Source organism: Polyodon spathula, chromosome 38 (assembly GCF_017654505.1).
Source record: "Polyodon spathula isolate WHYD16114869_AA chromosome 38, ASM1765450v1, whole genome shotgun sequence".
Lineage (NCBI taxonomy): Eukaryota > Metazoa > Chordata > Actinopteri > Acipenseriformes > Polyodontidae > Polyodon > Polyodon spathula.
In genome coordinates this window covers 2346011-2368206 of record NC_054571.1, presented here as the reverse complement: position 1 = coordinate 2368206, position 22196 = coordinate 2346011, and the positions used below count along the sequence as shown (strand labels likewise).

The following is a 22196-nucleotide window of genomic DNA, read 5'->3' as shown; positions in this document are numbered from 1 at the left end:
CCCCCCCCCCTTGTTAGTTCTGGGAAGTGATCAGCGATGAACACGGGATCGACCCAACCGGTACATACCATGGAGACAGCGACCTGCAGCTGGAGAGGATCAGTGTCTATTACAATGAGGCTTCAGGTGAGTAACCCCATCTGGGGATCTCAACCGGACCTCTGCCGGAAATGAGCCATGTAACACCCCAGACCATGCGGCACAGCGGAGCACGGCTGCCAGGCTCTGCTTGAGAGAGGCCCAGGACTGAGTGGTAGGCAGGAGTTGCCCCGTTTAGGGCAGAGGCTCCCCTTTTTCGGCAGACGCAGGCACGGTTGTGATCGCTTTCATTGGAAGCCAGTTTAACTGCCTATCGAACAGGGCTTCCTGTTTGATTTCTGTTTGTATTGCCCTGTTATGAGCAGAGCAGACGGCTGCAGCTTTGACTGGATGGCTGTGTTTAACCCTGCGCTCTCCCCTCCTCCACAGGTGGTAAATATGTGCCCAGAGCAATCCTTGTGGATCTGGAACCCGGGACCATGGACTCGGTCCGGTCCGGACCCTTTGGGCAGATCTTCAGACCCGATAACTTTGTGTTCGGTGAGTAACCTGAGGGGTGTAATACAGCGGCTGAAAAGCCGGCCTTTCTCGTCGTCTGAGCTCAGCAGTCACAGGGTCCTAGCAGAAGGGTGTGCATTCTCAAAGGTTACCAAACAGAGGGACAGAGAAGGAGGCTGTTTTTTTTAAAGAGTTTATTTTACATTTTTTTGTATTTTAAATTTGATTTGGCGTGAGAGTGTTTGGATGCCTCCTTCTTGTAGGTCCCTGCCTCTCATTTTCTCGAATCTCTCTTTGTTTCCCTGCCATTTCCGTTCAAGAGCAGCGTTGCGTGGCGATTGTTATTATTTTAAAATGTAGGCTTTCTGTCCTTCGGGGGTGTAATCTGTACTGAAGTCCTAAATATTTAGACTTCGCACCCCTGCATATACCTTAGTGAGCTCCCTTTTTATAATAGAGGCACAGATCGGTGGCTAGAACTTTTAAAGGGAGTGTTTGAACAAACAGGCCTGTACTGTTTCTGCTTTGTCCCACCAGAGGGCGCTGTTTGTTGCCAGATGTTTATAATGACCTCCGTTCTTTGCTAATAACCCGCCTTCCCTCCCTGTTCCTTGCGCAGGTCAGAGCGGCGCTGGCAACAACTGGGCCAAGGGTCACTACACAGAGGGAGCGGAGCTGGTGGACTCGGTCCTGGATGTGGTGAGGAAGGAGGCTGAGAGCTGCGACAGCCTGCAGGGATTCCAGCTCACACACTCCCTGGGAGGAGGCACTGGCTCTGGCATGGGCACCCTGCTGATCAGCAAGATCCGTGAGGAGTACCCCGACCGTATCATGAACACCTTCAGCGTGGTGCCCTCCCCTAAGGTGTCGGACACCGTGGTGGAGCCCTATAATGCCACGCTGTCCGTGCACCAGCTGGTGGAGAACACGGACGAGACCTACTGCATCGACAACGAGGCTCTGTACGACATCTGCTTCCGCACGCTGAAACTCACCACCCCCACCTACGGGGATCTCAACCACCTGGTCTCCGCCACCATGAGCGGCGTCACCACCTGCCTGCGTTTCCCCGGCCAGCTGAACGCCGATCTGCGCAAGCTGGCCGTCAACATGGTCCCCTTCCCTCGCCTGCACTTCTTCATGCCCGGCTTCGCCCCCCTCACCAGCAGGGGGAGCCAGCAGTACCGCGCCCTCACCGTCCCGGAGCTCACCCAGCAGATGTTCGACGCCAAGAACATGATGGCGGCCTGCGACCCTCGCCACGGGCGCTACCTCACGGTGGCCGCGGTCTTCCGCGGCCGCATGTCCATGAAGGAGGTGGACGAGCAGATGCTGAATGTGCAGAACAAGAACAGCAGCTACTTCGTGGAGTGGATCCCCAACAACGTGAAGACGGCCGTCTGCGACATCCCGCCCAGGGGGCTGAAGATGGCGGCCACCTTCATCGGGAACAGCACGGCCATCCAGGAGCTGTTCAAGCGCATCTCGGAGCAGTTCACCGCCATGTTCCGGAGGAAGGCCTTCCTGCACTGGTACACTGGGGAGGGCATGGATGAAATGGAGTTCACCGAGGCGGAGAGCAACATGAACGACCTGGTCTCCGAGTACCAGCAGTACCAGGACGCCACAGCCGAGGAGGGAGAGTTTGAGGAGGAAGGAGAGGAGGAGGTGGCTTGAATGTGACCTGTTCGTCTGCCACTTTATCTCTCTCTCTCCGTATTTAAAACCTGTTTTGTTTTCGGTCGTGAAAGATTTCACCTATACCTGTACTTGATGAACAGCAACTGATAATGTCTCTCTCTCTCTCTCTCTCCTCTCCGTCAACTCTCTGTCTCTGTATCTCTCCTCTCTCCTCTCCTTCAACTCTCTCTGTCTCTCCTCCCCTCCTTTCTCCTCCCTCCTCTCCTCTCTCTCTCTCTCTCTCTCTCTCTCTCTCTCTCTCTCTCTCTCTCTCCTCCTCTCCTCTCTCTCTCTCTCTCTCTCTATCTCTCAATGGTGTTTCATGTCTGTGTGAGATCATGTTAAACTCTTATGTTGGAATTCAAACAATATTAATAACAAGAACTTAAACGCATTTCGAAAGTTATCTGTGGTGCTTCGATAGAATAAAGAGTTGAAACCTTTGAATTTTGAAGAGTCATTTCTTTCCGTGGGGGGGCGTGATTGCATGGAGACCGGCCAGCGGTTAAAAAGAAAATCTAAGACGGGTTGTCCAATCCTGGTCCCGGAGGGCCAATACTCCACTCCAGGTTTTACAGGTAAAATGAGATCAGGAACGACTTCAGGATCTGGATGGAGGTTTATTTAAATCAGGGGTTGCTGTCTCTCCTGGTTTTTGTTCCAACTGTCCCCTAAATTGCTTGATTGGTCCAATTAAGCTTCTGAAGTGCTTGATTGGTCCAATTAAGCTTCTGAAGTGTTTGATCGGTCCAATTAAGCTTCTGAAGTGTTTGATCGGTCCAATTAAGTAATTTAGAGGACAGTTGGAACAAAAGCCAGGAGGACACCGGCCCTCCAGGATCAGGATTAGGCACCCCTGGTGTAAACGCTATCGAACAGGGTTGGAACAAAGACCAGGAGCGGAACTTTGCGCAACTCCTGATCTTAGAGCCACACCATTCAAATGCCAACTGAATGAAACCATTTTAAAATAGATGCCGTTTGAAGGGAGGGGGTGGGATGGGGTGGATGATCTTCAAAGAAAACAAAAAAACCACAGGAGGAAAACAAGCAGAGAAAATATTCAAATACCTAGAATAACAGAACCATCTCACCTGCTGCAGCACTCGAATGCAACAGTGAATAATGTCAGAGGGTTATTTTCCGGTGTCTACACTAACACAGGAAGTATGAAGCAACTGAATATCTCAGTGTGCGTTTATTGAGGGCTGCAGGTCTGACTGCATGAAGTGATCACATCTATTTTAAAATTGTAACTCTGCGTTGCAGACAAGACAAGGAAGAATGCCACTTGCCATGTGATACAAGAACACAGAAATGGGGTCCCGGATCAAGTAAGAGATCATTTCATTTTCTTCTAGTAACATCTGTAAAAATGAAAATGATGCTGCTTTTCTCATCTGTAACTTTTTGCTGATTTTGTGGTTTGTCGCTAACTTCCTATATTTCACTTTAAATCTTATGTCTCTTCATTTATTTCCTGCCCAAAAATTACTTGCACCAGCCCTGTTCACGACTCTTTTAAAGACTTTTTAAAGAGTGTTTTAAGGAATGGTTTTTAAGGACTTTATTTTTTGTCTGTATTTATAAACTTTCTCTTGGTCAAACAATGCTTTGAAAAGTTAGAACAGTTTTTTTTCAAACTGATGAAAAAGTGAGCTTTTAAGAAAAAACATACTAGAATTGCATATTATGAGAAGGGAAATTCCAGCCAATATTTTTAGTGGATTCCCAGAAAGGTTCAATTATGTACGAAGTAATGAGTCTAAATCACTTAGTGTAGAGCTATTGTGTTATGCTTGACCCTAATCAATATTTATAACTACAGTTAATGAAATGTAGAGACATGTCTTTTTAATGAACTCCTAAAAGGTAAAACGCACACCTGTTCAAATGCTGTAATATCGTAGCATATCAAGTTTCTCATTTTGCTTCATTAACGTGTATATTTAATAGATACACGTTGTAAAACGGGAGTGAACGCTGGGGTACAAAGCACTTTCTGCATTCCTTTGGATAATAATACAAGCTGCTAGACCAATATCGCAAAAGCAATTTAGCCTGGGCAGTTAAGATCCAATTCAATGGATTTTCCGAGTTTTTGAAAGAGACTCATTTTTTAGCAATCTTCGAGTTGCAGTCGGCTCACGAACCCTGAAGCAGCCTATGAAGCTGACAGGGGTGCTGGAAGGATCCAGCGTCTTTAGAGACTGGGTGGGTACTGCATGCTATACCCTTTGACAGACTTGTTTATTAGCTTCTCCTGACTCTCATCTCATCTGAAGCTTTCTCGAGGGCTGTGTTCTGATCAGGTGCCTTCAAAGTGTTATGAGTTTAGTCAGTGGTCTCAACAGAGCCCAAAGTAATCCACATTGTAAAACAAACGCCACAGAATTCAGCACACTGCCAATCTGCGCTTGAGATCTCTCTCTCTCTCTCTCTCTCTCTCTCTCTCTCTTGTGTGCTCTCTCTCTCTCTCTCTCTCTCTCTCTCTCTCTCTCTCTCTCTCTCTGCGCAATCGCGCTTTGCAATAAACCGCGTCGTTTGATGCACCGTGTTTAACAGCACCTGTTTACTGAGCCAGCTAGACCAATGAGGCTTTACTCCCTGCAACCCAGCGCTATAACCACTGAGCTCCTCAAACCCCTGCAGCCCCTTCCACACTGCACTGCCTTCCACACCAGCCCAGCGCTATAACCACTGAGCTCCTCAAACCCACTGCCTTCCACACTGCAACCCAGAGCTATAACCACTGAGCTCCTCAAACCCACTGCCTTCCACACTGCAGCCCGGCGCTATAATCACTGAGCTCCTCAAACCCACTGCCTTCCACACTGCAACCCAGCGCTATAACCACTGAGCTCCTCAAACCCACTGCCTTCCACACTGCAGCCCAGCGCTATAACCACTGAGCTCCTCAAACCCACTGCCTTCCACACTGCAGCCCAGCGCTCTAACCACTGAGCTCCTCAAACCCACTGCCTTCCACACTGCAGCCCAGCGCTATAACCACTGAGCTCCTCAAACCCACTGCCTTCCACACTGCAGCCCAGCGCTATAACCACTGAGCTCCTCAAACCCACTGCCTTCCACACTGCAGCCCAGCGCTATAACCACTGAGCTCCTCAAACCCACTGCCTTCCACACTGCAGCCCAGCGCTATAACCACTGAGCTCCTCAAACCCACTGCCTTCCACACTGCAGCCCAGCGCCCAGCACTATCTAACCACTGAGCTCCTCAAACCCACTGCCTTCCACACTGCAGCCCAGCGCTCTAACCACTGAGCTCCTCAAACCCACTGCCTTCCACACTGCAGCCCAGCGCTCTAACCACTGAGCTCCTCAAACCCACTGCCTTCCACACTCTATCTAACCACTGAGCTCCTCAAACCCACTGCCTTCCACACTGCAGCCCAGCGCTATAACCACTGAGCTCCTCAAACCCACTGCCTTCCACACTGCAACCCAGCGCTATAACCACTGAGCTCCTCAAACCCACTGCCTTCCACACTGCAGCCCAGCGCTTTCTTTATCTAACCACTGAGCTCCTCAAACCCACTGCCTTCCACACTGCAGCCCAGCGCTTTCTTTATCTAACCACTGAGCTCCTCAAACCCACTGCCTTCCACACTGCAGCCCAGCGCTTTCTTTATCTAACCACTGAGCTCCTCAAACCCACTGCCTTCCACACTGCAGCCCAGCGCTTTCTTTATCTAACCACTGAGCTCCTCAAACCCACTGCCTTCCACACTGCAGGCCAGCACTCTCTCACCCACTCAGCTGTGATTTGTATTGATTTGTATTCATTTTTTTCAGAGACAATCCTGAGAGAACATTTGATTGGTTCTTTGAAGCTTCGTGTCCCATAGCAAAGGATAAAGGTGAGGACCACGTTTATACTTTTCACTGTTTATGCTACCCAGTCACGTACTTTAGTCAGACCACTTCTGCAACGTGCGCCTGGAAGTGGAGTGTTGTTACCAAGGCAACGGGGCCTGGTAGGGTAGTACCTGAAGTGAGCATGTCTCCTTCACAGTTTATCCAGGAAGTATAACCTGTATAAGTGCGCTAAATACCGTTTAAAAATAAACTTCCTGTGTATTTATCTCGACTATCGTGCAGGATGCTGAACGATAGCAGCTCAAATCCGCTCCACAACAGAGTACAGCAGCTACCGCGAGAGGGTGAAAGACAGCGTTTATCTTCTCAAACAGGGTACAGCTCCGGTCAAACGTTTTGCATCCCCTATAAAATGAACACATTTCGAATGAAACCTGCTGAATAATGTTACGTTAGAATTATAGCTTAACACATGCTGCCAAAAATGAAAACAATTCGAAAAATAACATGAAATTATGACATCCGGTAGACCTCAGCGATATCGTTTTGCAGTTTCTTTGATTACATGATGTTAAATAAAATATCTACATTATATATATATCATTATGTCTCAACTTTTTGCCCAGAGCTGTAGTTAGTTTCAATGTGATGTTATTACTGTTCGATATAAACTTTCTGACACTGACATTTTATATGGCTGTATCACATTAATACCAGGGTCTGCTTATACTTGGTTTACTCGTAGTGTGATTTTAAAGGGGCTGCGGGCAAATGCTGACAGTAAACTGAGTTTGACTTCATCAGTTCGCTAATAACCGGGCAAAACAAACTGTAAAAACACAGAAGACGTGCTGATCCAACAAACACACCTGTTTTGCTGTGAAGCTCAAATCTATGTACGTGAGGAGACATTGTATAAAAACACACACACACAAATAAACTGACTACAAAATCTGTTTAGTTTCCTCTGAGCCGATTAAAAAGTTGTACCAGTGATCTACAGGAAGTGGTTACCAAAGTATCAGCTGCTGATGCCATAGCAACAGACTCACTTCCTGTCAGGTGACGCCAGTAGTTTTATTTTTCAAACCACAGTGACAAGCTAATGCACAGACAGAAACCTTAACTTGTTCCTTGATAACAGAACGTGGGCCTATTTTTTTTTTTTTTTCATTTGACTGATTTACTTCAAAAACTCCTCTAGTGAGAAGCCATGAAACACATGACTGGCCTTGCGCTCTGTGTCCTTCGCCTGGAAGGTTACCCATAATCCTTGTGCAGTGACATGCTTGCTGTTGTTTGAGAGACACAGATGCAGTATGTGACAGACAGACAGAAAGCTTATCTCTAGTATGCCTGTGTGAGGTAAATGGGCAATGTCCAACACTCAGTCATTAATGTAGATAATGCATACACCTTGGGGTGTCTGCACTTGTGAGTTGCCTGCACATTAAAACTGTTTGCATGAGTCTAGTCAAACCCATTTGCACCGAGTTTGATCGGATTTTCCTTTTCTGAAGCACTGAAATCAGGGATACAGAAATACCCTCTTTCCCCGTTCTCTAACTAAGCCGAGCCAATGATCGGATTTGAACATCATATGGCATTTTTTCAATGTTTTCCAAAACTACAAAGCGATGTGCAATTCAATATGTTAAGGTAAAGTTATTCAGCAGCTTTCATTCGTCTTTATGAAGCACAGTGATCTAATTCTATTGGGGGATGCAAAAGCTTTGACCGAGCTGTATCCAGTAGATCACGCCTGTCAGAAGGCACTATGCAGATACAGTGGCTGGAAAAACAGCATAGTTCTGGGTTATATTAATGTATGTGATCTTAATCTGTGAAGCATTTTAATAAGGAGTGGACCACTGTGCAGAGACAGTTGAGTGCTGGAGAGCTGGTTAAGGTAAGTGTTCCTCTCTCAGTCTCTGTGGATAGTCTCTGTACAGAGACAGTTGAGTGCTGGAGAGCTGGGTAAGGTAAGTGTTCCTCTCTCAGTCTCTGTGGATAGTCTCTGTACAGAGACAGTTGAGTGCTGGAGAGCTGGGTAAGGTAAGTGTTCCTCTCTCAGTCTCTGTGGATAGTCTCTGTACAGAGACAGTTGAGTGCTGGAGAGCTGGGTAAGGTAAGTGTTCCTCTCTCAGTCTCTGTGGATAGTCTCTGTACAGAGACAGTTGAGTGCTGGAGAGCTGGGTAAGGTAAGTGTTCCTCTCTCAGTCTCTGTGGATAGTCTCTGTACAGAGACAGTTGAGTGCTGGAGAGCTGGTTAAGGTAAGTGGTCTCTGTGGATAGTCTCTGTGCAGAGACAGTTGAGTGCTGGAGAGCTGGTTAAGGTAAGTGTTCCTCTCTCAGTCTCTGTGGATAGTCTCTGTACAGAGACAGTTGAGTGCTGGAGAGCTGGGTAAGGTAAGTGTTCCTCTCTCAGTCTCTGTGGATAGTCTCTGTACAGAGACAGTTGAGTGCTGGAGAGCTGGAGTGCTGGAGAGCTGGGTAAGGTAAGTGTTCCTCTCTCAGTCTCTGTGGATAGTCTCTGTACAGAGACAGTTGAGTGCTGGAGAGCTGGGTAAGGTAAGTGTTCCTCTCTCAGTCTCTTTGGATAGTCGCTGTGCAGAGCCTCGGCAGTCGGCAGGAAACAGGAAGTGGTGACACGGTTCTAATCCGAGCCTTCTCAAACTCTTCTACAGTTTTAAAAAGTGACCAGGGAGAAAAATAACAGTCAAGAAAAACGATTGCTGAGAAGATGAGTTTCAATAATAAGAGGCTCTTTCTAATGTGGCTTGAAACTAGGATGACGTCTGGTAACCCAGGCCTCTGTTTCACTGCCTCACTGTTCCTGTCTGCTCATAGTAAAACTGTAGTAAGCGAAATGGACCGGTGCTCAGCTGAGGTGACTGTTAACCCTGTTTGGTTGTGAGTGCTGTAATCAGATCTCTCCCTCTCTGTAGACCCTGAAGTTTTGCTTCAGTTCCCTGGGGATTTCGATGGCCAGGTATGTGACTCTGAATGCTGTGGTTGTCAGGAGGCCTCAGTCTTTGTCCTGATTTCCACTTGATGCTGGTTTTAGTTTGATTCCTACAACCAGAGGTCCATCCTGAACTGTATGACTTTGCCGGGTTAAACAAACTAAAATACAAGAATATCTATCTATCTATCTATCTATCTATCTATCTATCTATCTATCTATCTATCTATCTATCTATCTATCTATCTATCTATCTGTCTGTCTGTCTATCTGTCTCTATCTCTCTAGCTGTCTTTCTATCTATCTTAATCTATCTGTCTGTCTATCTCTATCTATCTATCTATCTATCTATCTATCTATCTATCTATCTATCTATCTATCTATCTATCTGTCTATCTGTCTATCTATCTATCTATCTATCTATCTATCTATCTATCTATCTATCTATCTATCTATCTATCTATCTATCTATCTATCTATCTATCTGTCTGTCTCAAACTTAATTTAAGTTTTTTAGGTGTACATAGAAACTATGGGTTTTTGTTTTTGAAAGAAAAATAACACAGATTACAATTGTCAAACTACAGCTATGGCCAAAAGTTTTGCATCACATAGAATTGTAGGACTGATCCCCTATAATGATAATAATAATAAAAAACCCTTTATGAACATAATTTAGATCTTTTATTTAACATCATGTCTTCAAAAAAACTACAACATGATATTGCAAAAGGAAGGAAGCCATAATAGCATTACAGTATTTCATGTTAGATTTCAAAATGTCACATTTTTCTGATTTGTCAGTTTTTCGTGAAGTATCTGGAAATCTACAAAGCGCTGGTGTGTAATGTTAGCATCACGATATTCAGCAGCTTTCATTGACTTCACAAAACAGAGCCAGTTCATCCTGTAGGGAGATGCTAAACGTTTGTGCAGAGCTGTAATAAATCAGAAATGACTTGAGACTTACAGCAAGCCCCTCAATTGAATGGCTGAGTAGAGCTCGGGTCAGGTGAGTAACCACCCTGTGCTGAACATCTCTAAAGAGAAGCAACGTTCTTCTGTTTCTCGTCAGGAATCTTTTCAGACTCTGCCCAGGTTCTGCTTCCCCTTCGATGTTGAAAGGTAAAGAAGAAGAAAAAGAAAACCAGCACTTTGTTTGCCTGTTTTCTGTAGTCATCTTTGCAAAATTAAGTTTCTAGCGTGTTCCTGAGTGTTTGACGGTCGCTCTTGTTTCTAGAGTGTTCCTGTGTGTTTGACAGTCGCTTTTGTTTCTAGAGTGTTCCTGTGTGTTTGACGGTCGCTCTTGTTTCTAGAGTGTTCCTGTGTGTTTGACGGTCGCTTTTGTTTCTAGAGTGTTCCTGTGTGTTTGACGGTCGCTCTTGTTTCTAGAATGTTCTTGTGTGTGTTTGACGGTCGCTCTTGTTTCTAGAGTGTTCCTGTGTGTTTGACGGTCGCTCTTGTTTCTAGAGTGTTCCTGTGTGTTTGACGGTCGCTCTTGTTTCTAGAGTGTTCGTGTGTGTTTGACGGTCGCTCTTGTTTCTAGAGTGTTCGCGGTCGCTCTTGTTTCTAGAGTGTTCCTGTGTGTTTGACGGTCGCTCTTGTTTCTAGAGTGTTCCTGTGTGTTTGACGGTCGCTCTTGTTTCTAGAGTGTTCCTGAGTGTTTGACGGTTGCTCTTGTTTCTAGAATGTTCTTGTGTGTGTTTGACGGTCGCTCTTGTTTCTAGAGTGTTCCTGTGTGTTTGACAGTCGCTTTTGTTTCTAGAGTGTTCCTGAGTGTTTGACGGTTGCTCTTGTTTCTAGAGTGTTCCTGTGTGTGTTTGACAGGGTTGTTCTTGTTTCTAGAGTGTTCCTGTGTGTTTGACGGTCGCTCTTGTTTCTAGAGTGTTCCTGTGTGTTTGATGGTTGCTCTGTTTCCTGCAGGGTGAGGGAGAGCCCGGTTGTGCAGCACTTCACCTTCGTTCTGACTGACCTGGAGGGGCAGCAGCGTTTCGGGTTCTGTCGACTCACCTCGGGTTCCAGGACCTGCCTCTGTATCCTCAGGTAATGGCTGCTCTTTCAGGTGAACAGTGTGTGTCAAACTGAAATACTCTAAGATCAGTCTGCTTTCCCTGTTGCAGTACCCAGCCTCCCAAAAGGAGCAAAACCACATTACCTCAAACTCTACTAGTCACAGTTATTTCCAAAACATCATAAGAGCGTGTTTCACTTTATCCTTTCACTAAGCACCACAAAGAGCAATAACAAGTTTATCCCTGAGTGCAGAGATCTTTAATTCTACAGAAAAGCACTTAGACCTGACTTTCAAATCCGCTCAACTTATGTTGAGTAAATATCGAATTATGTTGCATATTTAAAGACCTGACTTCACTGTCCAAAATATTTAAAGCCAAGAAAACTCTTTCGATAATCGCTAGAAGAAGCAGTTTAAAATGATCAGTATTATAAAATGCCCCCCCCCCCGCATTGGTCCGATGAATGAAAATGAAAAGGAGCTATCTGTGTTTCTGACGCTGTCCTGTCTCTCTCTCTCTCTCTCTCTCTGTTCCAGTTACCTGCCCTGGTTTGAAGTCTTCTACAAGCTTCTGAATAATCTAGCTGACTACCTGATCAAAGGACAGGTGAGCAGAGGCAGTGTCTCCATGTCTGTCTGTCCGTCTGTCTGCATGTCACGTTTCTACATAACTGGAGCGTTCACGTGCCACGTCGTTAAGCTGAGGGAACTCAAAGCCACTTTGTGGATTGGAACTTGATTTCAGGAGACTGGGTTTGATACACAAACCTCAAACTAGGTCTCCTGGAACCAGGTTTAGGTTTTTAGCCCATCATTAGCCATCGCCATAGCCGATCGAAGCTTACCCCCCCCCCCCTCAGGGGGGGGGCCCCCCCCCCCCATGATGATGCTCAGGCTCCATTTGTTATGTGTTGAGCTTCCTAGATTCTGGTAAGTGCTCAGTGGGTTTATGCAGTAAATAGGAGGAGAGGGCTGGACAGAAGGAGGGCTAGCTTGTGAATCGTGACGCGCTGTTAACCCTTTCTCGTTGCGGATTTGCAGAGAAGTGAGATGCTGGATTTGTTGTCAGCGTTGTACAAACACCCAGTCCCTCAGCTGGGCAGCCCCGTGCTTCTCACGCTGGTAAGTTACTCTGCATCTTACTGTTCACTCATCCTTTCTCTTTGGAAATGATTCTTGGGAAGCCCCTTAGAGCACTACTGGAGCTGTGATGTCACGGGGCGGGGCAAAAGCCTGGGGGGAAAAAAATAATACAGATCAACAGTGATGTTTTGCTTAGATCCAAAGTTACATAAGTAACATAGATCCTCAAACTAGAACTGAACCTGGGTCAAGGCAAGATTTGACTTGAAGTGTGTCGATTTAGAAGAAATTCAGTGAGATAATGTACAGAAGGAAAGTAAATGGATGCATAGACTCAATACCAGGATGCCTGAAGGTTTAAATGCAGAGGAACAGTAGATTGTTACATAATTAACTATGTAACAAAGGACATCACAAGCGCATTCATAGACTTCAACAGAAACAAACAGGGGTAGTTACTATGGCATCAAAAGCCTAGAAGAAGCTCCACTGTTTGTTTCAACGGGAAGTTGGCTCTTACGAGCAAAAGCATATGCATGCCAGCATCATAGCAAGGTAATAGACATTAAATAACATGAACATGCAGCTGGAGCGTTGGTAATAATTCACTGTTGAAGAGGAAGCCCAGCAAAAAATGACCCTGTGTTTGACCTTGTGTTGACCCTGTGCTTTCACAATAAGGGCCGGCAATTGCAGATAATCATGGGTACTCAAAGAGGTGTGACTGCAGGGAGTCCAACGGTAAGTGTCAGGTGTGACCTGCAGGGGAAGCAGTGGGGTCTGAACCTCATCACACTAACACTAAAGGAACAGTGCGCCCTCTGGTGTTCCATGTTAAAATGACAGTTGATCAGTTCAAATCTTTCACCGCACATTCAGTACTGCTATTGTCAGAGAAAACACTTCTCTATGTTGAACACCCAGTACAGTTAAAAAATAATAAATCCTCGTGTTACCGCGCAAGAGTCCTTTACGAATTTCAGAAAGTCCTGGGCTTTGTGTGTATACTGTGCTCTACTCACCTCACTAACGTAACCCAATCAAATGATCTAACTCTGCCAGTTACTTGTGTTTCAGTACGGCTTGCTGTAAAAGTGAAAGTGTAATTCCACCTGCTTGTGTGTTTGCATGCAGCTAGCCCTCATGCTGTGTGGTGCTGGGGTATTTGTTTCCCTCAATCAGACTCTTTCTGCAGTTTTTTTTCCCCCCTGGATAACATGAAGAACACGTATCTCACCCTGCCGTCCTGCGCTGCTGATCAATTCGGTGCTCCGTCGCGTTAGTGGGACGTCCCATCTTCGAAAGACAGTGGGATTCCAGAGAGGAGATGCTTGATATACAAAGGCGCCTGGGCCATTTTAGATCTCTGTTTAGGGACTTTAAAAGCAGGCACTTTTGTGTGACAGGTCTAGTTACATGCCTCTAACAGAGATGCAAGGTGGAGCATTTCCAGTGTGGTCTTTATAAACGAAACACAAAAAACTCCTTCCAGTGCGGTGTGGCTATGCTTGTGATCTGCACTCTCTACATCACAGATGGCTTCTAGTTTCATTTACCATTGAGCGGGTTGAGCTGTTTCGTTTTGTGTGCAGCAGACAGTCGCCCGAAACCTGCTTCTTTCGCTGCCGGGCAACTAACTCTATTTTTCATGATTTCTCCACCAGATTCCCTATTTCATTGCTCCAGACACTGCAAGCCTGCCCTCCATTCCTGAGAGTGTAAGTCAAGCTGGTTTATTCTACAGGGCCTGCTGAACCAGCCAGCAGCAATACGAGTGGCATCTCACCCTCACAGTGTCCTTGATAAGGGTTACAAACTTTACAGTGTGCGTAAACTTTAGATAGTGAAACTGAATCGAGGTTTTACACACTGCAGCCAGTTTAACAGGATAACAAACAGTGACTTCAATTCAACAGTTTGTTGCCACTGCTAGAAGTTCCTTTTAACAGAATATTGATCATTGCAATTCTGATCCCTGGTGTGTTGGCATGGATTAAAAGGGAATGGGTCTCAATCCAGCCGAGCAAGTCCGGGATGAACTCAAACGGCTCTTTGGTCACCCCGATCCTCTGCCCACCTCTCTTGTGTGCATTGAAATCCGCCTGCGTGCTCTAGATCAGTGAGTCAGACCCCGAGTGAAAGGGCAGTGCCAGAACGTCAACGTGGCCGCACTGCAGTGCACCCCTGTAATGCTGTTTCGCTCGTTTGCAGAGGAACGTCACGGAGCTGGTTGTCTCTGTGGATGTCACTAACATGCTGCACCTGTACGCCAGCTTGCTGTTTGAGAGACGCATCCTCCTGGCTTCCAGCAAGCTCAGCACGGTGAGGCCTGCCTACTGCTGGTGGAACACTAGAGCCCAGCGTCGGGGGGGGGGACTGCAGACAAACGACAGCCCTGCAGCCTCCACACTGCGCCTCGGCAGGGAGAGCCGTTCTGTTTAACACAGATCTGTGAAAATGAATCAAGTTTCATTGTGTGCCCATGACTTGGAGGCTGGAGGCCAAACATTTCTCACTTACCTGTGTCCTTAATGTCTCTCTTTTTCTCCCTCTACCTCTCCCTCTCCCTCTCCCTCTCCCTCTCCCTCTCCCTCTCCCTCTCCCTCTCCCTCTCCTTCCCTCTCCCTCTCCCTCTCCTTCTCCCCTCTCCCCTCCCCTCCCTATCTCCCTCCCTCTCCTTCTCCCCTCCTCCCTCCGCCCCTCCCTCTCTCTTTCTCAGCTCACTGCCTGTGTCCATGCTTCTGCAGCCATGCTGTATCCCATGTACTGGCAGCACATCTACATCCCAGTGCTGCCACCACATCTACTGGACTACTGCTGGTGAGTGAGTGGAGCGGGCCGTGCTGTGTGCTGCGCTGCCATTACAGGAGATCTAATGATATTTACTGTAGGAGACTTAGACAATACTTCTACTGCTACTGCTAATAATAATAATAATAATAATAATAATAATAATAATAATAATAATAATAATAGTAAAACACAGTATTTGAGCAAATGCAATAAAATCAATCAGAATGATTACAAGCATATCAAAAAGGTGAACAGTAAATGGTGGTTTGAAGGAACATTCTCTCTCCCTCTCTCTCTCTCCCTCTCCTCCCTCTCTCTCCCTCCCTCTCCCTCTCTCTCCCTCTCCCTCTCCCTCTCTCCTCTCTCCTCTCCCCTCTCTCTCTCTCCCTCTCCCTCTCTCTCTCTCTCTCTCTCTCTCTCTCTCTCTCTCTCTCTCTCTCTCTCTCTCCCCCCCTCTCTCTCTCTCCAGTGCTCCCATGCCCTACCTGATCGGAGTGCACTCAAGTCTCATGGAGGTAAGTTCTCCTTTGTGTTGTAATCAGACTCACAGCTAGACTCTGTTTCCATTTCCGGTCCTGAACATGCAGACAGTTTGTTAGACACGTGCAATGCAGGCTGGATCTGCCAAAGGGCGTTTATATCAGTAAGCGCCAGCACCATCTAGTGCACAGTTAGTGTATTGCAAGCTTGTGACACTGCTGTTAGTTTCTGTGGTTAACCATCTGTTTTACTGACGCTAAACTGAGGACACAGAACATACGTGCAATAAAATTAACCGATAACTTTTAACACCTTCCATTTGCTGATTGGACCTCGTATTCAAAGGCGGGGCTAGTCTCAGTATTTGATTGGACGTTGTGGTAAAAGGCAGGGCTAGTCTCTGTCTTTGATTGGATCTTGTGATCAGAGGCAGGGCTAGTCTCAGTCTTTGATTGGATCTTGTGGTCGGAGGCGGGGCTAGTCTCAGTCTTTGATTGGATCTTGTGGTCGGAGGCGGGGCTAGTCTCAGTCTTTGATTGGATCTTGTGGTCTGAGGCGGGGCTAGTCTCAGTCTTTGATTGGATCTTGTGGTCGAGGCGGGGCTAGTCTCAGTCTTTGACTGGATCTTGTGGTCGAGGCGGGGCTTGTCTTCGTCTTTGACTGGATCTTGTGGTCGAGGCGGGGCTAGTCTCAGTCTTTGACTGGATCTTGTGGTCGAGGCGGGGCTAGTCTCAGTCTTTGACTGGATCTTGTGGTCGAGGAGGGGCTAGTCTCAGTCTTTGACTGGATCTTGTGGTCGAGGCGGGGCTAGTCTCAGTCTTTGACTGGATCTTGTGGTCGAGGCGGGGCTAGTCTCAGTCTTTGACTGGATCTTGTGGTCGAGGCGGGGCTAGTCTCAGTCTTTGACTGGATCTTGTGGTCGAGGCGGGGCTAGTCTCAGTCTTTGACTGGATCTTGTGGTCGAGGCGGGGCTAGTCTCAGTCTTTGACTGGATCTTGTGGTCGAGGCGGGGCTAGTCTCAGTCTTTGACTGGATCTTGTGGTCGAGGCGGGGCTAGTCTCAGTCTTTGACTGGATCTTGTGGTCGAGGCGGGGCTAGTCTCAGTCTTTGACTGGATCTTGTGGTCGAGGCGGGGCTAGTCTCAGTCTTTGACTGGATCTTGTGGTCGAGGCGGGGCTAGTCTCAGTCTTGGATTGGATCTTGTGGTCGAGGCGGGGCTAGTCTCAGTCTTTGATTGGATGCGGTGGTCGGAGGAGGGGCTTGTCTCATGCATGCTGTGTGGGTTTCAGAGAGTGAAGAGCAGAGCTCTGGAGGACGTGGTCATCCTAAACATCGACACGAACACCCTGGAATCCCCATTTGAGGACCTGGAGAAACTGCCAGCTGAAGTGGTGAGTGTGGAATTATAATCTGTACAAAACAACAGCCAGGATTTTGACAAAAAAGGATTCTTAGCAATGAACAAGGAGGCTTTTCCTCTACTTTAACACTGAGTCTGACTTCTTAACTGTGGCGCTGTGAGTTCCCTCTCCCCCTCCTCTCCCCAGGTGTCGCACTTGAAGATGAGACTCAAGAAGCAGTCTGGAGCGACGGGGGACGGGGTAGCCAGGGCATTCCTGAGAGCACAGGCCCTTCTCTTCGGGTGCTACCGAGACGCGCTCTCTTGTGAGGGGGTCAGTGCTGGGGCTCGGTGTAGCTTGGTAGAGAGAGAGAGAGAGAGAGAGAGAGAGAGAGAGGGAGAGAGAGCTGGGCTGCAGTGTGGAAGGCAATGGGTTTGAGGAGCTCAGTGGTTAGAGACAGTGCTGGGCTGCAGTGTGGAAGGCAATGGGTTTTAGTAGCTCAGTGGTTAGAGAAAGTGCTGGGCTGCAGTGTGGAAGGCAGTGGGTTTGAGGAGCTCAGTGGTTAGATAAAGAAAGCGCTGGGCTGCAGTGTGGAAGGCAGTGGGTTTGAGGAGCTCAGTGGTTATAGTGCTGGGCTGCAGTGTGGAGGGCAGTGGGTTTGACACAGATGGGTTTAGCTGATAATTGCCTCTAAGTGATCTGTCTGGTTTTATTTTTCAGGATGATCAGATCATCTTTATCGAGGAAACCTTTACAAATCATAAATCCAACCCCATGAAACAGTTCCTACAAAGCGCAGTCCATCTGCAGCTCTTCAAACAGGTACTTTACAAAGCTTTAAAACTGACCGCTAATGAATACACAGAACAGAATGCAAAACTCACAGCTTATCTGTGTTTTATATAGGGTGCTGTGTAAGACACAAGCTAATTTTGATTGAACTGACAGGTGTGTGATAATGAATCAAAGTAAAAACCCCAATTTCCTTTTTTCCCTTATTTTTAGCGTGCCCAATTTATTTTACCATCTCTCTTCCTCCCTCCCTTAACGCCGTCTCGTTCTGTCCTCATTGAAGCTGGTAGTCTCCAGTTTATTTAGCCACCCTGTCTAACCTCCCCCTCTCTCCCTCTCTGTCTCTCAGTTCATTGATAACCGTCTGGAGAAGCTCAACTCTGGCAATGGATTCGGAGATGTGTTTGAAGAGGAGATAACACACTGTGGGCTGACTGCAGGTGAGACAAACTGCAAATGAAGAAAGCATGACTGTCACTCCAACACAGGTTACTACCAGTTTTGTGTAATGGCCTGGGGATGCATGCACTTCCTCTCCCTGTGGAAGAAGACAACACAGCCGTGCAACATTAACCCTTTCAGTCCCGGTGGGCCCTCGACGTCCCGCCTCCCGGGACTCTAGCTCCCAGTCTCAGGTAGTGTAGCAGCGTAACTTCGTGAAGGAGTTCTTCAGCGTGACAAAAACGATCCAGGACTGAAAGGGTTAAGCAAGTCTTTTTTAAGGATGCTGTCTTGCTCGGGTCTCTATTCTCTGTATCATTTTTTCGTTGCAGGTGCCTCAAAGTCTCACCAACAGTGGGTTGACAATTTAAAGGTAATGTCTTTACTTCCCATTATAAACCATTATGTTTCTTCTGAAAGATTGAAAAGGCGCCCCCTCATTACAATTCCGATCAAATCCGTTCCAACAGCTTTTGTTTTTGCAGGGCACAAATGAATTGATCTGCGATTCCCGCATTTATTGACGTTCATTTCCTTGCTAAAACCCAGTCGATCGATCTGCCGTAGCGGCGAGGGAGTGAGTCACGTTGGCTCTGGCGCCCCCTTGGGTCAGGGAGGCCAAACCGTCAGGGGCTGTTTCTCCTCATCGCGCTATAGCGGCCCCTAGCTGCCAGGCGGCCAGTGAGCTCAGAGCAGGCGCCTGCAGGGCTTGTCCTCCAGGGGGCAGTAGCTCGCTGACATCCGCGCTAGAGTTTCTGGGTGTAGAAGAAGCAATTAGCTTGGTCGTGGGATCAGAGGACGCCCGCTGACCTTTTCATGGGGGGGGGGGGGATGAATCTCAAAACAATAACGAAAAAAATCAGTTTTGAAAGAAATTTGGTATGATACTAAATACAGATTTGCAGGTAGTATATTTAATCCATGCCTTGTGATTTGCAGTGCAGTGGACTGTTGACATTATCAGCTGTATTTGTGGTCTGGCTAAGCATGGTTTTTGTGTGGCTGTTTTACTGCAGAAAGGAGGCGGCGCATTGATTCACACAGTGAGAGCCAAGACTAAGCCAGGCGTCAGGAACATGTACAAATGTGTAAGTCCAGTTTCCTCCCTGCAGGCTGTGGTGTGTAAAAGAAAAAACTGCGCTTGAGGAAAAATCCTGTCAAGATAATCAACCTCAAGTATGTGTGAAAGAATTCATTTCTGGGAAATGACTGGGCTGAATCTAGCCAACCACTAGACTATGGTCAATAGATAAACTACTTTTTGTAAATTCACTGTTGAATTTCTTCCAGGCCAAAGGTCATGCAAAATTGGGTCTGAAGGAGATGAAAAGCAGACTGAAGAACAGGGTGGGTTTGACATTTTTTATACAAAAAACACTAGAGCCACACTGTCTCCCTCCCTCCTCAGCTCCACTAGAGCCACACTGCTTCCCTCCCTCCCAGTCCCTCCTCAGCTCCACTCTGCAATGGCTGTGTGAGGTTCTGTCAGGTTGACTTGTGTGCACTCTGCCCTCAGGACTCCAGTGAGGACCGGCAGTTACAGAGAGGGGGGTCCCTGCGCGGTGATCTAGGTTCAGGCCCCCAGTTTCAACGAAAGATCCAGTCTGACTGTCTGCAGAATCGCCTGCCCATCACTCAACACTTCGGCAAGGTGACTGTGCCAGCCTCCCTTCTCTCTATGCACTGAACACCACAGCTCAGAAATGTGATAATCAGACACTGACAGATCCCCTGGGTTTTTTTGTTCAGTCTCGCCCGAGGCGGCCCACGCGACGTTTCACAAGCCCGCTGGGAGAGAGTGACAATGCGATGGACAAGAACGGAGCCTGGGCGCTAGGCTGGGACGAGGATTATGGGTAAGCAAACAACCCCCCTCCCCCAGCTGGTGTGTGATCATGGGGGATCTTGATGCTTCTCACATGCACCTCCAATTGCTGCTGTTTCAAACAGTCTCTACATCCCTCGTGTGCAAAGCATAGTTGCTGGCTTATCTCTGTGTGTCAGCAATGTGTTGACTAGACAACTCCTGCTTGCGCCAGGTCAGGACGAGGGCAGTTCACTATTTCCCAGGCAATAAAACATTCTAGCAGCCCCCAGCCGGCTGCGACCTCAACAGGTTTTGTAGTTATAATTTTCCTTTACACATTGGACCAGGTCGACTGATCTAAGCTCTCCACATGTTATATTCAGGTAAACCACTCTGTCTTTCTCTCAGATCTCCTGACGATGGCGTTCAAGAGGCTGCCGACGACCCCGAAGACTGCAATTTCCTGCCTGGCTCCAGCGAGATGGACTTGCTTGGGGAGATTTTTGACACGCTCAGTACCCAGACCTGCCAGGAGAGGGGGCTGCTGTACGGGACCCGCAGTCTGGACCTCTTCGGCTCTGACAGCTCCGACTACATCCGGAGAGTAAGCCCGGTTTCTCATATAGCTGTGCTGAAAGCAAGGGAGCGGTGAATTCCTGAAGGGCCCATTCTGTTCGGTCTATAACGGGTTTTGCAAAAGCTAGTTGTTGTTTTTGAAAATAAGGGGGGTTTTTTCAAGAATTCGTCACTCTAAATGAAACAAAAGCTCTTTTGCAAGCTCTTTTGTACAGCTACTTATATTCCTAAAGGTGTGCAATGCTGATGTTCTTCTGTCTCCCCAGGTGAGATCCATCACCCCCAGTGACGAGAGCCTCACTTCCCCTCCGTGGAGAGCTGGGAGTGACCTGGGCTGGGAGCTCGAAGAAGAAGATGAGTGTTCTCTGGAGTACGGAGCGTCTTCGACGGACGACATCGCTTCCCAGGACCCGGCCGCTGAAACCACAGCAACGCGACCCGGCGCAGGCACTTTAACGGTCCCCTACATCGCGGGGTCCTCGGGGGAATCCGACGGCAACGTCCTTAAACGCAACAGCGGCAGGTGGGACCGGGGGATCGCAGAGAACGAGGGAAAGGATGGAGGAGAGGAAGGCAACTCTGTCCCTGTTGCACAGTCACCAACCAGAATCCACGGGGAGGCGAGAGGGCCGGAGGAAACAGAGAGAGGGGAAACAGGCTCAGAGGACAACCAGGGGTCAACACGGAGTGCTGGGGAAAGGGACCAGGGATCTACAGGAAGTACAATGGTGCAGGTCCAAGGGTCAATGAGTCAGAAATCAACAGGAAGTGAGGATACCGATCAGGGGTCAACAGGAAGTACAAAGTCCATTACTGAGGACAAGGAGGGAGTTGGTATCCAAGTGAAGACCCAAGGAGAAGCCCCAGGGAATGTGGACAGAGCTGTGGAAGAGGTGCACTGTAGCAACGAAGACAGCGAAAGCTCTTCTTCATGCTCTGCAAACCAGCAAGGGTCTCTTGAGGAGGTGAAGCAGACCCATCCAAGAGAGGATTCAGGGGCAGACCAGCTCCAGTCTCCCAGGGTGCTGTGCGCTGTGGCTCTTTTCCAAGCCAAAGGGAAGAGCCCAGAACCAAGGTCCAGTCCAGCTCGTTTTGGGAACATCCATCGCGGGGCTGACACCAGCTCAGGGAAGAAGAGCCCAGCTCTGGATCCCCCATGGAATGGGAGATTAGAGACCCAGACGGCCAGCCGGGAGACCCCGGAACCGGAGAGGGAGCCTGCACAGCACTCCTCACCCAGCCAGGCGTCCGACCTGCTGCCTGCGAAGAAAGTGTCCGAGCTCAAGAAGAGGTTTGAAGCGTGATGTGGGAAGGAAGAGGAAGAGAACGCAGCAGAGATGGAACGAAGGGTCACGCTTGTGATCAGGTCCGATTTCCGTTTCGAAGCGCTTTTCAAAACGCCCGCTCTAGTGCACTGATAGCGTCAGGACGATCGCCCGCATTGTCAAACAAGCAACACAGCGAGAGCGAACCGTGACGTGGTACGGAACAGAAAAGAACACTTGTTATAGTTTTATTTCTTTATTTTTTTTTTAAATCTCTCTTCCTGCAGTGATTATGGAGAAAAGGTCTCAAACCCCAGAGCACTAGAGCTTTCAAACAGACTTTAAAAAGTTAGAAGTGTAAAAAGTTGTCAGGGTGTTGAAAAGAAAAACGACAGGTACGTTAGTTTCTTTTATTAAAGAGAGACCATGTAGTTCTTTAAAATGTAATACTTTGTGAATAAAACCAATGAACTGTTAACAGCTAGATTGCTATCGTTTCAACTGAAGTGGTAATTTTCTTGTTAGTGATTGCTATTCGAGCACTATTTAATAAAAGCATCTCAAAGGCAGTGATACAATTCAA

At 47.7% G+C, this 22196-nt stretch overlaps 2 protein-coding genes across 2 annotated transcripts in view; both read left to right on the top strand.

Moving 5' to 3' along the window:
- Positions 1-2395, top strand: part of LOC121304610 (tubulin beta chain) — a 19682-nt gene extending 17287 nt beyond the window's left edge. The window contains exons 3-5 of the mRNA XM_041235837.1: positions 16-126; positions 469-579; positions 1157-2395. Coding sequence (XP_041091771.1) covers positions 519-579; positions 1157-2214 — 1119 coding nt within the window. The 5' untranslated portion in view covers positions 16-126; positions 469-518 and the 3' untranslated portion in view covers positions 2215-2395. The remainder of the gene's footprint in view (positions 1-15; positions 127-468; positions 580-1156) is intronic.
- Positions 2396-3173: 778 nt separating this feature from the next.
- On the top strand, positions 3174-21905 carry dennd1c (DENN domain containing 1C). Its single transcript, XM_041235832.1, has 22 exons — positions 3174-3551; positions 6034-6098; positions 9006-9049; positions 10098-10147; positions 10946-11065; positions 11574-11643; positions 12078-12158; positions 13784-13837; positions 14331-14441; positions 14839-14939; positions 15382-15427; positions 16682-16783; positions 16940-17065; positions 17453-17554; positions 17874-17964; positions 18298-18338; positions 18982-19053; positions 19256-19312; positions 19482-19616; positions 19715-19821; positions 20181-20376; positions 20615-21905. The coding sequence occupies exons 1-22, from the start codon at positions 3535-3537 to the stop codon at positions 21650-21652; spliced, it is 2826 nt and encodes a 941-aa protein (XP_041091766.1). The 5' UTR covers positions 3174-3534; the 3' UTR covers positions 21653-21905.
- The last annotated feature ends 291 nt before the right edge of the window (positions 21906-22196 follow it).